Source organism: Oncorhynchus tshawytscha, linkage group LG16, assembly GCF_018296145.1.
Source record: "Oncorhynchus tshawytscha isolate Ot180627B linkage group LG16, Otsh_v2.0, whole genome shotgun sequence".
Classification (NCBI taxonomy): domain Eukaryota; kingdom Metazoa; phylum Chordata; class Actinopteri; order Salmoniformes; family Salmonidae; genus Oncorhynchus; species Oncorhynchus tshawytscha.
In genome coordinates, this window is record NC_056444.1 from 42,598,412 (window position 1) to 42,615,811 (window position 17,400).

A 17,400-nucleotide genomic window follows, 5' to 3' on the forward strand; every position below is an offset into this window, starting at 1 on the left:
TTAATTCCATTATTTTACTTTTAGGTTTGTGTGTCTTGTTGTGAATTGTTAGATATTACTGAACTGTTGGAGCTAGAAAAACATATATTTCACTACACTTGCAATAACATCTGCTAAACATGTGTATGTGACCAATCACATTTGATTTTATTGGATGATACTGTTCACATTTAAAGCACAGTAAGTCAAGACACTTGTAAAATGATTTTAAAAAATATAATTTGATCATCACCTGACATGAACATTAGTGAACAAGGCATGTTAATAAAGTGTGCATACATCCAAACCACTTTTCTTAAAACATGTTCTTATTTATGCCACATATTTACATAAATTAGTCAATGTAAGTCAATCTGGCAATGCAACCAAGTTTTTGACTGGCGTCAAACAACAGCCTAGCCATCCTACCTGCACTATTTGCTGTAGCTGAGCATGACGATGAGTCCAAAGAAGTCGCAGAGGCCAGTGAAGGCCACATTCCACAAGACCTCCCCAATTTGGTCCGGCCACATCAGAGTACAGATAATATCATATTATGCACCTCTCTCTGTGGAAGATGAATACCAACAACAAATGTAAGGGCTCGATTCACTCTGTATCGCTGAAGCGTTATAGATTGCACGATAAGGTCATTTCCGATTCAGTCGACAAATGCAGCATTTATTGACAAATGCAGCCTTTATTGTGGATGCACTCTCCGCTAACATGGGAACATTGCCTTTAAATTCAAATACCTACAGCACTGTCTTATTTTATGTATGGGGTGACCGGCTTCACACTCCAGTACAGTAGGTGGGGGTGTAGGCAGTAGGCACCGTTCAGTTGGTTGCCATCCGCCAAACAAATTTAAGAAGAAGTCATTCTGCAAGACATTTCCTGTTTCTCGAGCACGGATCCGTAGTAATGACAGCAAAATAACTACATTTTTTTTCTCCACCCATCCATTTTCTCACCAAAATGTCTAAACTACAACAGATCAATGTGTTTCTCAACGAAACATTAACAGCAGTTCCTTTGGAGATATCCGTGGTAGTTAAAAAAACGATCGCAGAGTACCAGGAAGAAATCTACTGTTTGAAACGGGCGAATGCACGTCTACGAAGACTGCTGAATTTGGTTTTCAAGCCAGAGATAAAGTTGCGTAGATTAGCAGGTATGTGACGTCTATTTGACATTCATTTTACATTGTCGCCTAATACAACCTTTTTTTTTTAAGTATTCGGCAATCATCATTTATTCGAAAAACACTGCTTCCATCATTGGCCGCAATAAAGAAAGTTCGACAAAAAAGAAAAATCCACCCCTGTCCAACGGAAACTTTTTTGTTGTTGTCGATCTTCAGAAAATGTCTCCTATATCTGTTAGTTAACAATATACCTGTCGCAATATTTTTTTGTTTGCGACATTGCTTTTTGTCGAATTACCCTGGGTCAATGGAAACCAGCCTACTGAGTACGGTTACATGTACTCAATGATGCCATTATTGTGAATAGTCCGTTTAATATAACAGTTTGATTTCAACGTTTAGGGCTACATGCTTTGCGAGAATGATGTTAACACTTTATTAATCATTCGTCCCATATTTGTTAATGTTATAGTAAGGTACTGCAGGAATGTCTACCAATGGCATGCCCATCTTTTTGTGAGACATTACACTTGTCACTCGAAAACATTTAGAAAGTATTTATGAAGTAATAATAGCACTCACTTTAGATCAGGGACTGCAACAATACTTTACTGATGATTAGTAAATGGTTTATTAATGTGGGCGTAATGATTAATACATGGTTTACACATTTAGAAATGGCATATACATGTTTTATTATAGACTCTTAAAATAAAGTGTTAGCAGAACGATTTCCCTAATATTGTTTACATGGGATTTTGATAAATCGACAAAATCAAAATAATCGTTCTACCACTTGGGAAGCCCATTTGATTGAATTTGGACATATAAAGTTTGTTTGTTTGAAAACTTGTCTAAGGTGGATACTTTTAAGTTTTTCTGAACTCACTTCACTTGCACATTTATTTTTTATTTAACCTTTTTAACTTGGCAAATCATAAGAGGGAGGCTTGCGCTGCTGGCACATGTGCAGATCAAATACACCTCTAACTCCAATTCAGCTGGTCCCAATCATTTGAAAGATTGCTCAGAAAACCAGGTGTTTTAATATGCGTATGCTTACTTCTATTATGACTTTACGCCGATTTAAGATAAGCAGAGTAAGGTGTTTACATGAGGGCAATTCCACAGTTACGGAATTGCTCTGAGTCTCAGATTTTTCACTTAAAATGTATGCCAAACACACACCATTGATTTCGAAGTTTAAGTGAAGTGCATTAACACCCGGTAAGAGAATTTCATCATTGGTCCCTGATCTATACTACACAGAAATGCATAATTATGGATACGAATGTCATATAGTAGAGTACAGTATAGTTTAGCACATTATAGTGTACTCAACTAGAGTGCTCTACTGTGTACTGTACTGAACTATACTCTACTTCTCTTCACTGTGCTCTACTGTACTGTAATGTCCAAACGTGTGAAACATAGACGTCTATGATTGATTCAGATTTGGTCCAGTCCGGACATCTATGTTTGGGCCAAATGAAGGCTAGACCAGATGTCTGTTGACACTGAAATCAGGGCTGGTCTAGATCGAACCAAACAAAAAAGATGTCTGTGGACGCTGAAACTAGGGCAGACTGACCAAATTTAGACTATTTTTCGATGCCCAGTGTCAACTGTGCTCAGTGGGTAAGGATGCTGGTTACAGTAAATGGAGAGAGAGAGGGCTCATGGGTAGGTGTCAGTAAGAGCTGTGAGAGGTGACATTAATAGGAGAGAGAGAGAGAGGCGTTATCCAGACTTTTCACAATCTTACTTTGACTTTCAAATAACAGTATGCCAGTGGAAGGGAGAACAGTAGCAGGAGACCCAACTATGATTAAAAAAAATGGACTCTTAGCTTTCATGTGACAATTTGACATGATCCTATGAACTTCACGTTCGTGCTCATGTGTCCTTTTACAGAGAAATGACCATGACTAATGCCATACTCGGCCTACTGCCATAATCAGTTTAATATTGAATTATTAGTTTGCATGTGAACATAATCAATGAGCTTGCTGCACCTTTCTACTGGCACTTTTCATCAGCAAACTGCTCTAAATCAGAGATGCATCTAATGCAACAAAAAAAAACATCTCTAGCTTAAACTGACGGATTTTGATGGGGATTTCTTTAATATGTTGAATTAGATTCAAATAGGTTCAACCGACTTCAAATACGCTGGTCTCTGTATGTGGAAATCAAGATGTGTTTGTTCATGATCTAAGGCACGTGCAAAAGACTGAAGTACATGCAAATGTACTTTTTCTGTGATAAGGTAGGGGAAACTATTATACACATGTTTTATGAGTGTGACTGTGAAGTTATTTTGGAGCGAGTTAAGGAGAAGTTTATCTAAAGTTCCATGTATAATAGTCGTATCTTTATCAATGTTTATTATGAGTATTTCTGTAATTTTGATGTGGCTCTGCAATATCACATGTTTTAGAACTACTGAACATAACTCGCCAACTCAGATTTCTTTATATAAATATGAACTTTATCAAACAAAACATACATGTATTGTGTAACATGAAGTCCAATGATTGTCATCTGATGGAGATCATCAAAGATTAGTGATTCATTTTACCTCTATTTCTGCCTTTTGTGACTCCTCTCTTTGGCTGGAAAAATTGCAGTTTTTTTCTGTGGCTTGGTGGTGACCTAACATAATCATTTGTGGTGCTTTCGCTGTAAATCCTTTTTGAAATCAGACACAGTGGCTGGATTAACGAGAATTGTATCTTTAAAATGGTGTAAAATACTTGTATGCTTGAGGAATTTTAATTATGAGAGGTTAAATATTGACATTTTTAATTTCATCAATAAGACCCATGTATTTCCAATGGATGATTGTAATATGTTATTATTCAAATGAAAACAACACTACTGAAATAGTCGTTCATTTCTTCAATCTCTTTGGTAAATGTTATATACACAAAAACAAATATTTGAAATCTGTCCCCAAATGCAATATATTTCCACTTGAAATCCAATATTTAATAAAATCCCTAGAATTAGTCAATAACAAAAAAAAACTGTATTCTTACAACTCTATCATAGATTTGTACAACTGTAACTCCTGGCCTTTATTTTGTTCATTTTAGGTACTTTAACTTTTGAAAGTCAATTCTTGTGATTTATTTTTAATGTTATTTTATGTTTCTACAGTGAATATAGACGTGTAGTGATGTCCTATGTTTGTATTGTATTTTTTTTAACCTTTATTTAACAAGGCAAGTCAGTTAAGAATGGGCTGGCATATTCTACAGACAACGAACACGATTGCATTTTATCAAGACTCAACCCTAGTTGAATAGAACTCTGCCCGTGAACCAAAGTATCTCGGTGAGCGAAGCCCAAAACTATCTGAGCGCCCCCACTCTTTCCGAATACGGGGCTCTGCAAAGACACTTTTGTGAGTCAACACATACTCGTCCGCCAAAACCGCAGTTCAGCGACATTCTTTACTTTCTGTTCGTTAATGTACATGGCAATACGATCAGGAATTGTGTCCTTAAATTGCTCTAACATGATCAGATCACACAGCCCTTGGAAAGTCACAACTGCAGAGGCGGAACACCAGCGATTAAACTGTAATGATAATCGTCGTGCAAACTCAACATGAGTCTGTTTATCATCCCTTTTTAAAGTTCTAAATCGTTGGCGGGTAAGCCTCAGGGACCAATTCATAAATCTGTAACACAGCTGTTTTAACCTTATCATAACTGGCACTGTCGTGTACACTAAGAGCTGAATATGCTTCCTGCGCTTTACCAGTCAGCACACACTGCAACATTAAAGTGTGGTCAGAATAAGGCTAACTCCTAGCGTCAGCAACACGTTCAAACAACGAAAAGAATGTCTCAGGGTCCTTTTCATTAAACTGAGGCAATAACCGTAAGTTCCCAACAATATCAAAAGTGTCTGGGGCACGACCAAAAGAGGAACGACCCCTAGGTCAATCTGGATCACCTTCCCAGAACAAACTCTCCCCTGAGATCTTTCCTTCCCTAACCAACTCTATCCATTCTTGTTGCAGCTTGATTTTAGCACGCTCCATATCTTGTTTAAATGCCAATTCACGATCATGTTCTTTTTATACTTTCATGTTCATGATCATGCTCTCTCTTCTCACGATCATGCTCCAGCTGTAACAGAAGCAGTTCTTTCTGCTGTTCAAAAAGAAGACTACTAGGACTAACCGATGGAATGGCCATTGTAACGTTATGGGGAAACGGCGAGTCTTCAGCAGAGGCTGGCCCAGTGGTAACTTCAAGAATACCACTCTCCATCAGATTGGCCTTCAATATCAACCTAATAGAATTCTTTAGACGTTTATCACTAATTTCAACCTTGTAGTGTTCAGCGACCTTCAACAGCTGTTCTTTAGTACCTAATTCTAACAATTCCTCTGATGGAAAGCAAATTAACTCATCTACATAAGACGCCATAGTCACACAAAAAAAGTCTTGCTCTTCCTGTCTGCTGAGCACACCAGTCCACAACCCGAGAAATGACAATCACCCTGAGCACCACAGAAGAGAGATGAGATACAGAGCTTCCCCAAAACCTACAAAAACTCAACCCTAGTCTTCGTGCGGATTTGCGGTGGGAATTTACGCACTGTAGCCCGCTGGCAAGGAAAAACTCCCCAGCATGCTGGCAAATTCCACCAAGCCATGGATGTGCCCCCGAGACAACTGCTCAGTCCACAGACACCACACAAAAATAACAAAGATTAACCATGCCCAACATATTCCAAAAAATGAAACACGTCGCTAAGCCTATCAGGCGAAAAAGGCTATTGCTCCGGGTACCAAGTTCCACTACCCTACCCAAATCTCCCACCGAGGTACACAGCCGATTACTCACCTCAGACTGACGTCCCAACAGAAAGTAGAACAAGAGTTTCCAGGCTAGGCAGGGCCTGGAAACTAACCATTATACTCTCTCCAAAGCTGCACACAAACCAAACAACAAAGGCAACCAATACTGGGCCTATCAAACTCAAACAAAATATGCAAACCAAACACGTACCTCCACGGTCTCCCAAACATGCAACCTATCTATATAATGAATATGAAATGGGTGGGTTGAGATTATTAAATATAAAAGCCCTAAAGCTCTCTCTAAAAGCTTCACTCATTCAGAAGTTTTATTTGAACCCTAAATGGTTCTCAAGTAGATTCATACGAAAAGCTCATCCATTGTTTAAAAATGGCCTTTTTGCCTTTCTGCAGACTAATTATGAAAATTATACTTTTTTTCAAAATTATCTGTCTTTTTCAGCATTGCAGAGCTGGCTACAATTTAAATTTCATCCCCCTGAAAAGATAGAACAAATATTACAACAAATATTACGGCTGAACTCAAATGTGCTGGTTGATAAAATACCTGCATTTATGGGAAAGATGTTTGAAAAGGGTATTTTGTTCTTAAATTATATTGTAAATTGTAATGGTAGAGTTATGTCCTTCATGGAGTTATCAGAATTGTATGGGAAGGTCTGCTCAATCCAAGAGTACAACCAATTGATTTACAACATTGCCCCAAAAAATGGAGGAGGCGGGTGGCAGCGGGAGGAGGTAGGGAACGGGTCTGTCTGCCCAATATAAAGGATCAAAACTGGAGGAGGCAGGTGGCAGCGGGAGGAGGTAGGGAACTGGTCTGTCTGCCAGATATAAAGGAGGAATAAAAATAGCATAAATAGGAAAGTACACCAGTTTTATTTGAGGACCAGGATGTTGACAACTGTGCCATACAGATTGCAAAATAGTTGGGAAGAGATTTTTGATGATTCCATGGTACAGGGTATATGAGTTGATATATAAAACGACGCAAGATTCAAGACTCCATGCTTTTCAGCTAAAATTATTATATAGAATTCTTGCCACCAACAAAATGTTGAATATTTGGGGCATAAAATCATCAAAGCTCTGCAGATTTTGTTTTGAGGATACAGAATCAATAGAGGGACAGCTATTGGGGAACTGTGGGGGGGGATCTTGGAGGGTTCGGGTTTCACAAGGTTTGTGATCATGAAAAGGAAACTATGACATATTTTATATCACTATCTTGCACACGCACCCTCACACAAGGATGGCTCTGTTGTGTAAAGACTGATACATGTTTGATAGTGTCTTGATGCTGTATTGTTTGTCCTTCATGTTCTAATACTTTAATGTTACCCCTTCCTTGTGTTTTTTGTAATAAATAATAATTTTTTTTAAAGAAGAAGAAAATATGTTGTTTCCTATTTCAGTCACTTCTTTGCAAAGCTGTTCCCTATTTCAGTCACCTCTTAGGTCACGTTAGCGTGGGTAAAATCAAAAACACCCTAAAGATTGACAAATATTGCATCCGATAAATGCATAATATAAAACACAGAAATGATCTGTATAGTATGTTCTTATAGTATATTCTTACCAGCAGTGGTCCTTACCTGTAAGTGTTCAGCTCAAGCGACTCAAGTGTGACGTGTAATCCAGCATACGAACAAAACTTGTGGGAGTTGTAGTTCACATGACAATTTTTGCAACTTTTTGTGAACTTCAAGTAATCGAACTTCAAGTAATATGCATCAGCTATAAGTAAATTAATTCACAAATCCGAATATAATTTTAGATATATCTTAAATGATGTGTTTTTAATGAATTGGATGATCCAGATTTAGAAACCCCATCGTATAGGTAGTAGTCCTATTTGTGTTTTCATTAAATGTCTTCCTTTCTCCTTCCCTCCAGACCTCCAGCAGCTCACTCTCACTGGAGAGGTTGTTAACCCTGAGCAACAGCACTATGAGCAGGAATGGAGCGCCAGTTTGGGGCCTGTGGAGTCTGATGCCGAAGAGTCTATATGGAACTCTATCAACATTACAACTGTAGAGAACCAAACAGAATTTGATGGTGAGCGCTACAGAGAGTCCGACTCAACCAGTGAATATCAGCCCCCATCTGAAGTAAATCCAGAGAGTGACAACGACGAAAGTGATCATGTAAAAGAGGATGAAGTGGAGAATAGAATACGACTGTCACGGTTAACGCCTCTTAAATCAAAGAGAGGAAGAGGACGGCCAAGGAAAGAAGCCAGGGAGTTGCCTGATCTGAACTGTGACTTGTGCGGAAAATGCTTTGCGACAGCGGGTGGTCTGAGAAGGCATCAACAAAATGTGCACGGTGAAGAGAGACCGAGAGGACGGCCAAAGAAAGGAAACCGTGAGTTGCCTGACCTGAAATGTGATGTGTGCGGAAAATGCTTGGCGACAGCACGTAGTCTGAAAAGGCATCGACAAAATCGCCATCTTGACGAGAGACCAAGAGGACGGCCAAGGAAAGAAACCAGTGAGTTGCCTAATCTGACATGTGATGTTTGCGGAAAATGCTTTGTGACAAGACGTGGCCTACAAATGCATGGGAAAAATAGGCACAGTGAAGAGAGACCATACATGTGTGACATATGTGGACAAGGTTTCGTCCTGAACTGCTACCTGATCCGCCACATGAAGACTCACACGGAGGAGGGACAACATTGCTGTACCATATGTGGCAAATGTTTCAATCACAAGAATAACCTGAAAAATCATATGGGTACTCATTCAGGGCCGGCTTTTAAATGTGATTTGTGTGGAAAATGCTTGACAACAAAAGGAAGTCTGAAACTCCATCAGCAAAATCACACTGGGGAGAAATCCTATCCGTGCAAAGAGTGTGAAAAATCCTTCAGCATAAAGGCAAGCCTGATATTGCATATGAGGACTCATACAGGGGAGAAACCATTCCGGTGCAAAGAATGTGGCAAATGCTTCAGTGACAAGGGAACCCTTACAAAGCATATGATGACTCACACAGAGGAGAAACCACATCGCTGCAATGAATGTGGCAAATGCTTCAGTCTGAAGGGAAGCCTGACTGCGCATATGAAGGTTCATACAGGGGAGGGAGTTCAATGTCATTTGTGTGGAACTCACTTGAAGTTAGCATCAAGTCTGAAAAGACATCTGCGAACTCACAGAATAAGTATTCACAATGACTAAGAACAAGAAACAATGCCCCTTGTGTAAAATGAGTTAGATGGAAGAGACTAATAAGAGGACATATACCACTCAAGTATGCTCTTGGTAAAAAGTACACTCCGCAATCTTGGAATCTGTTCAATTGTCATTTCAATTCATATAACTTACTCATTGATTGTTGAACATGTTTATTTTGGGGGGGAAATGTATTTATTTAACTGTCCTGTATTTAGGTAAATTTTCCCATTCTAAATAAACTAATATGGCAGCTTATTATGATAATTAAGTCTGCTACCAGTAGGAGTAGTAACACCAATGATGGCAACACCAAGGATACATTTTAGGTCAATGAGGAATTTCTGAAATTGAGGCCACAGATTCAAAAATCTAAGGTCATTAACCCTTTAAAAATAATACATGTGATATGGTTAATAATTTTTCCCATAATGTAATTTCCTGTAAATTAAATTGAGTAACACCAAGAGACACCAAGTGATCAATGGAATCCTCAAAATATATTGAATACTAAAAGGATGTGATTGGCTAATAATTTTGTTTAATATAGACACCTCCCCCGATAACAATGGAGGGAATGCTCAAAGTCCTAGTAATGAGTGATTTTCAAGGTGTTCACACCAATTACAAAAACCTGAGGGACACATGTTATATTGGTTAACTATATTATTATTGATCTACAGTACCTTGTGGTGGTTAATTTCTGTATTATCAAATGAGGAAAGACAGACTTATCACACAAGTCAGAGTTATACTTAAACTGAATCTTTATTAGTGAGAGCTCTGTAATAGCGGTGGCTGGTCGACGAACCACCCTCAGATGAGGGTACAAAGGCTACTGAAATATTTTATAGCAAAGATCCACCCCCTAGTCTACACCACAAACAACAGATGTGTGGAACGGGTCACAAGGTGAGACTTGATAAATGAGAATGGAGTGTCCCGCAGCAGATAGCATTTGCTAGAAATTCTGTTCCTATCGTTCAGTTTGGCCCCTAAGACGAGGCTCCCATCTCATTCCTGGGAACATTGCACAAAAACACCAACTCATTCTATGGCATAAATCAATTGTCAACTCCAGATACTCGCATCTCAAGTAAAACCTCTTCTTGACCACACGCCTGGACAAGCTCACTGAGGGGAGTGAGCATCTAGGTCATACACTATCCCAGGATAAGTGCAACATCAGAGATGACATACAATGGTTCCAGACACTACCCCACGCATCTGTTGTCTCAAACCTTATCTCCCCCAAGGCCAAAGGAGGGAATAACTGGCGCACAGACATTGTAGAGACAAGTAATTGGTTCCCCATCAATCACGCCATCCCTTCACATGATTTAAGAATAGGTAAAGACACATTCACATATGAAGACAATGTTCCCTTCCTGTCCTCTTCTCTTTCTGATGTTCTGCATAGCACCAGGGACATGTGAAAGACAAGTCTGACCTCTCCCCTCTCTGGGCCCCAGGTGACAGAGCACCAGCTGAGGGAGGAAGTGCAACTGCCATCAGGCAGAGTCCGAAGGGATACATTCTAATAACAAGCATATCATATAAGCATATTATGCAGATAAGACATCTTAATTATCTATGTTACCTAACTAATTCTGATTCTTCCGCCACAGCCTTCAGCAAGTATTCATACCCCTTGACTTTTTTTCACATTTTGTTGTGTTACAGCTTGAATTAAAAATGTATTAAATGTAACTTTTTTTGTCACACAATACCCCATAATGTAAAAGTGGATTTAAAAGCTGAAAATGTCTCGACTCATTAAGTATTCAACCTCTTTGTTAATGCAAGCCTAAATTCAGGAGTAAAAATGGAAGCTTGTACAAAACAAAAGTATTCCAAAACATGCATCTTGTTTGCAACAAGGCACTAAAGAAATACTGCAAAAAATTTGGCAAGCAATTCACTTTTTGTCCTGGATACAAATGTTTATGTCTGAGCACGTCCAATACAACACAGCACATTACTACCACGTTACTACCACTCTGCATATTTGCAAGCATAGTGGTGGATGTATGGATATAAATAAAGATATTCAGTATAAAAAATTTACTGAATGGAGCTAAGCACAGGCAAAAACGTAGAGGAAAACCTGGTCCAGTCTGCTTTCCTGACACTGGGAAATTAATTCACATTTCAGCAGGACAATAACCTAAAACACAAGGTCAAATCTAACCTGGAGTAGTTTGCCAAGAAGATAGTGAATGTTCTTGCATGGCTAAGTTCCAGTTTTGACAAATCTGCTTGAAAATCTATGGCAAGACCTGAAAATGATTGTCAAGCAATGATCCACAACCAATTTGACAGGTTTAAGAATCATTTTTGAAAGAATATTGGGCAAACAAACGTTGCACAATCCAGGTGTGGAAAGCTCTTAGAGACTTACCCAGAAAAACTGACAGCTGTAATCACTGCCAAAGGTGACTAACATGTATTGACTCAGGGGGTTGAATACTTATCGAAGGAAGATATATTAGTGTTTTATTTGTCATACTTTTTACATTAAAAAAAATGGATTTACATTTTTCTTCCACATTGACATTGTAGTATTTTGTGTAGATCTTTGACAAACAATGACAATTAAATAAATTTTAATCTCACTTTGTAACACAACAAAATGTGGAAAAAGTCAATGGGTGTGAATACTTTCTGAAGGCACTATATATAAATATATTAAATACTTTTGTTTAATTTCTAGCATTCAAAATAATAGATATCTCTAAATCCCCCAAACATGTTACTACTGAGACTAGCCAAGTTCTTTAAACGATGCATAATCCTATAGTTTTGCAGTATAAATGACTTGCATTGTGTTTTATCATTGATAAACAGTTCAATATAAACAAAAACATGTATGATGTGTGACTATTTGTCATTTTAAAATGTTTTTCATGGTTACAAAAGGTGTAGGGTGCAAATGCCCAGGAATTCATTAATGACTCAATTTATGAATGCACAACTATCTTACGCTATCATATTCCAAAATATAAGGTATTATTACTCAGTCGTATAGAAACAACAAGAATGAAAACAAGCACTGAATAGCTTCAAAATATGTTAAAAATGATCATGTGGATGTCAGTCTTTGTATCTATAGTGCTGCCTAGGTATTTGAGAGGAGCTAGCCAACATTCTTCTAGCCCCATCTCTCAGCTGTTTACTAAAACATGGAACGGGAACCACATTTAGTTGTTTTTCGAATTGCAGTCTAAAGCTTTAAGGTGGGTATTAATATATTCCTAAACCTGCTGAACCAGGTTGTGAATCAAAGTTTGTCTGGCATTTTAAGACCTATTAAGTAAGTGCAGTGTCAAGATGAAACCACATTCCGCAAACATCGGTCGTGTAGTTCCAGCTACATTTGTCCATCTCAAACGCATGGGAAAGAAAGCCCTGAATAAAACCATTACAACTTTACAGAAGAGTCTCAAAGAGCTTCAAAAGCAATGTCATCTTGATGATATGGTTTGATGACTGGCTAGGTTATTTTCTTTTCACAACCTATACAATCATGAGAATTATGACAATGGTTATGATATGATAATGACTATCTTGATGTTTAGTAATGTTATGATAATCTACAGTATGCGATGATCAATGAAAATGATGTTAAACTATGTACTGTACCTGGAACCCTGACTGAATATGAAATAATAGGGTCATTCTATATGAATTCAAAACACCTTTTTTACCACTTCCAATTTGATTTGAACAAAACTTTCCATACATGTTTGCCTATGGTGGAAGTGGTCAGAAAGCTTTTTGGACCTGAATGCCAAAACATTCAGGAGATAGTGCTCAAAGTTAACCCATTTTGACAACCCCACCCTACCATCGGTCAAGCCCTATGGCGCTATAAAGGCAGCATCACTCCTGTAAAACGTTTTTTTTTTTTTTTTCTACTCAGTGACCAGTTTATTAGGTACACCACCCCATTCACGAAAATGGTTCGCTCCTACAGACAGTGAGTCACGTGGACGTGGCTTGCTATATAAAGCAGGCAGACAGGCATCAAGGCATTCAGTTACTGTTTCGAGTGAATGCTAGAAAGGGAAAAACTAGTGACCTAAGGGACTTTGAGCGTGGTATGATTGTCGGTGCCAGGTGCGCTGGTTCCAGTATCTCAGAAACAGCTAGGCTTTTCACGTACAACAGTGCCTATGGATTACTGAAAATGGTGCGACAAACAGTTCTGTGGGTGAAAACAGCTCGTTGATGAGAGAGGTCGAAGGAGAATGGCAAGAATCGTGCAAGCTAACAGGCGGGCCACAACAGTTCATTAATGGCGCAGTACAACAGTGGTGTGCAGAAGGGCATCTCAGAACTTGTCAGTCCTTGTCACGGATTGGCTATTGCAGCAGATGACCACACCAGTTTCCACTCCTATCAGCTAATGTTATGTTTTGATTTGAATGTTGGAGGTTGAGGTTGAGCGGACAAGGCCAAAGCAAGGGTACAAGCGGAGATGGCAGAGTTATGCGCAAATGCTCGGGAAGGCTACTTTGGAGCCTTCCACTGCCAGGGCATCACCCAAGTGTGTGCTAAGTGATCAGTGGTGGTTGAGGAGTAGCTGGCTACCTACCGGCTACAGAGACCAGACTTTGCACTGTGTAACGGCTCTGGACAACAGTCATCATTGCTTCAAGACCGGACCTGTCTGACCGAGGCTCCCGAGGCTTAGCCCTGCCAATGACTGTGATTCATCCGCTCTCTGGACCTGGACATTTCCCTTACCAAAAAACTCATCTGAAATTCATATGATCTCACGTGAAGTTAATGTAATATTTTATTTAACCAGGCAAGTCAGTTAAGAACAAATTCTTATTTTCAATGACAGCCTAGGAACAGTGGGTTACCTGCCTGTTCAGGGGCAGAAAGACAGATTTGTACCTTGTCAGCTCGGGGGTTTGAACTTGCAACCTTCCGGTTACTAGTCCAACGCTCTAACCACTAGGCTACCCTGCCACCCTGTAATAACAGGACAACATGTAAAAGCAACATGTGGTAACATGAAACTACACATGTAAAAACATGATCTCATGCTAAATAAATGTGACAACATGGGATGCAAAATTACAACCATCTGAGTTCGTTTTTCACGTGGAAGTGCAAATTCGATTTTCACAGAAATTCCACACTCCACTGGGCACACCACGTCACTTAAATGTACATAATTGGGTAATAATTTGGTTAAGACGTTGATCGATGAGAGATTGCAACCTATATTCAACCACTCGAAAAGACAGCCAAAAGTTAGTTGAATTTCCAATGTGTCCACTATGCTTTCAACCATCTAAAAGCAACAACCAAATTCCAATGGAAAAACAATGTGTGATTTTTTGGTTTTATACAACAGATGAATGTATTATGACTGTGCTTCATAGCAGAACCAAATGACCTGGATTGCAGTTGAGATTGCATTAAAAGTAACCTTGAACATGCACACTTTATATAATTACATAAGAAGACATAAAAAATGTGGTCATGGATGTTGTTACTCATTTGAAGTTTGAATGTTACATCCGTTTGTAAGACAGCCTTAACTTTATGCTATTTAATGTATTACAAAAGTAATATTGAATTGTGTTTGGTTGTCAACACAACCAAATATCAACAATTAATTAAAGGAGATGTATCTTCTGCTTGGATAGATCCATCTGTGCCACTGACTTAGTCTGGCTTTAATTCCAGTTTGTCTACAAATGAATAATTGATATGTTGGATTCACGTCTCTATCTCAACCAAACATCTAAGTTAAAAGAATAGCACTACATCAAAACATCAAAGCAGGGATGTCCTTGTCCCATCGCGCTCTAGCGACTCCTGTAGTGGTCCAGGCGCAGTGCACACTGACACGGTCGCCAGTTGTACAGTGTTTACTCCGACACATTGGTGCGGCTGGCTTCCGGGTTAAGCAAGCAGTGTGTCAAGAAGCAGTCCGGCTTGGCAGGGTCGTGTTTCGGAGGATTCATTGCTCTGGACCTTCGCCTGTCCCGAGTCCGTACGGGAGTTGCAGTGATAGAACAAGACTGTAACTACCAATTGGATATCACGACATTGGGGAGAAAAAAGGGGGTAAAAAGTGCCAACAATTAAAAAGACAGCATGATCATTACACAGGTGCACCTGGTGCAGGGGACAATAAAAGGCCACTCTAAAATGTACAATTTTGTCACACAATACCACAGATGTCTCATGTTTTGAGGGAGCGTGTAATTAGCATGCTGACTGCAGGAATGTCCACCAGAACTATTGCCAGGTAATATTATGTTAATTTCTCTACCATAAACCGCCTTTGTCATTTTAGAGAATTTGTCAGCACGTCCAACCAGCCTCACAACCACAGACTGCGTGTGTGGACGAATACCCAATGGTGGCGGTGGGGTTATGGTATGGGCAGGCATAAACTACGGACAACGAACACAATTGCGTTTTATCGATGGCAATTTGAATGCACAGAGATACCGTGACGAGATCCTGAGGCCCACTTTACATGTTGCGTTTTATATTTTTGTTCAGTGTAATTTTTCCTCTGTGCAGAATAAAGTCATCATCTGCACTGTCATTTGTGATAAATGATCAAATAAATAATCATTTTTGGGGGGACATTACAAACTCAGAACTATTCCATGGGGCAGTGATTCAATTAACTGAGATTAAGTTGTGATGGCTACTTAAATGTAAGGACAAAGCCAAAATATAGAAAGTCGGCAGTGTATGCCAATGCGCTTATGCTATGTCCAATGGAACTATTGGACGTGGAAGTCACTTTCACCATCATTGATGTAAAGGGTCAAAATTGACAGCCCATTTTGAACACGCCCTCTATGGGGCATGTGACATCCCCATTGCTATAAAACTGAAAAGTGCTGTGGTCTCTCTGAATAAAGCACAAAGTGAAGATGAGAGGAATAATACTACTCAGTCTCCTGGCTGTTGTCCTGGCTCTGCCTAAACCTCAACAAACTAAACAGCGGGTAAGAAATCATTTTCTTTGAGTGAATACTAATATGGCTCATAGAACTCCTTATAGAACTTTGATTTTTTTTTTTGACTGTTTTGAATAAATTCTCATACAATAATCCTCTTAGATCATTTTGATCAAACAAACTCGGGAGTGAATGGAGTCAACACTTTTTGAACACCGAGTTCCTATGTTTAGTTGCTTCATTCATCAAGCTACTTCAGTAAAGATCATAATGGACACTGCAAAAATGGAAATGTCATAAATTATATAATTTGGGATTGGGATTATGGAGAGGATAAAGGCATAATTTCCTCTCATAGAATGTTCAATGGGTTTTGTTAGAGAACACAGCAAAGTGTATTTGGAGTTGTTTAATATTTGCTTTGTCTGGTGTCAATGGCCTTCCTGAAACAGGGTAAACACACAGTTACGGGAATTCATACTCTTATACAAATAAAAATCAGTGGTTTACGGGTGTTGGTTAACCCTAGTCAAAGGAGCTATGTTTACCACGTTGTGTTATTTAAAATACAACGACACTGATAAGTGATGAATGGGCTAATATTAATATTTATAATACATTATTTCAGTGGCCAAAAGGTTCCAGGTTTCCCCTTGAAAATGTAGATGGGTTTGGAGAACAGGAACAAGTGAGTAACTTTTTGGTGTGTGTGAGTGTAACTATGCATTGTAGATTAAAGGACTTGACATTTGTGTTTTTATATTTACGACTGTCACATATTTTACCCCAGGAGACGTCCCAGGGTTTGGTATACACAGGTACTCAGCCCATTATGGAGCCCACTCCTAGACCCTTTGCAAACACAGAGAAGACAACCCTATCAGCAGCTGTAAATGCTTTAATATCAGCAGTTGTAAACGCTATTCAGAGTTTGGGAGATTATTAAAGGACTGTGTTGCTGGTTTGAGTTGGGGCTATCATGGTGGTGTGTCCAATAAACCAGTGGCGTTCAACTTGTGGTCTGCAAATTATTACTTTTATTGTTTCTCTATTGTTTCTCTTCCAGAAATAGTATATTATAATTATTGATCCCAGTGTCCTTTAGCAGTAATTTATACTTGCATGTGAATCCTTTATCTAATTACTTTTTTACAACAAAGATGACATTTTTAGTAAAGCAATGACCCGTTGGAACCGAAACTTGGGATCGACATTTAGCCTACAAAAGGTTTAAACTTTCGGTCCAGTAAGAAGATTCGATCTGTGCAATTAGTGATAATATAATACAGTGCACTGGCTGGCTGGCTCAT

General features: G+C 39.0%; 1 protein-coding gene and 1 long non-coding RNA gene across 2 annotated transcripts; both read left to right on the forward strand.

The window, feature by feature from the left end:
* The first annotated feature begins 848 nt into the window (after positions 1-848).
* LOC112215696 (zinc finger protein OZF) lies at positions 849-9,404 on the forward strand. The gene is made up of 2 exons (XM_024374978.2): positions 849-1,153; positions 7,864-9,404. Exons 1-2 carry the CDS (start codon positions 958-960, stop codon positions 9,150-9,152), a joined length of 1,485 nt encoding a protein of 494 aa, XP_024230746.1. The 5' UTR covers positions 849-957; the 3' UTR covers positions 9,153-9,404.
* Positions 9,405-15,993: 6,589 nt separating this feature from the next.
* On the forward strand, positions 15,994-17,103 carry LOC112215697. Its single transcript, XR_002948249.2, has 3 exons — positions 15,994-16,138; positions 16,719-16,778; positions 16,881-17,103. It is a non-coding gene; the product is annotated as an uncharacterized LOC112215697 (long non-coding RNA).
* Positions 17,104-17,400: the final 297 nt, after the last annotated feature.

What these genes read in the sequence shown, in the direction of transcription:
- LOC112215696 (XM_024374978.2), top strand. Translation starts at nt 958, where the DNA reads ATGTCTAAACTACAACAGATCAATGTGTTTCTCAACGAAACATTAACA. An exon ending in AAAGTTGCGTAGATTAGCAG is followed by an intron (nt 1,154 to 7,863) that starts GTATGTGACGTC and finishes CCTTCCCTCCAG; the next exon opens with ACCTCCAGCAGCTCACTCTC.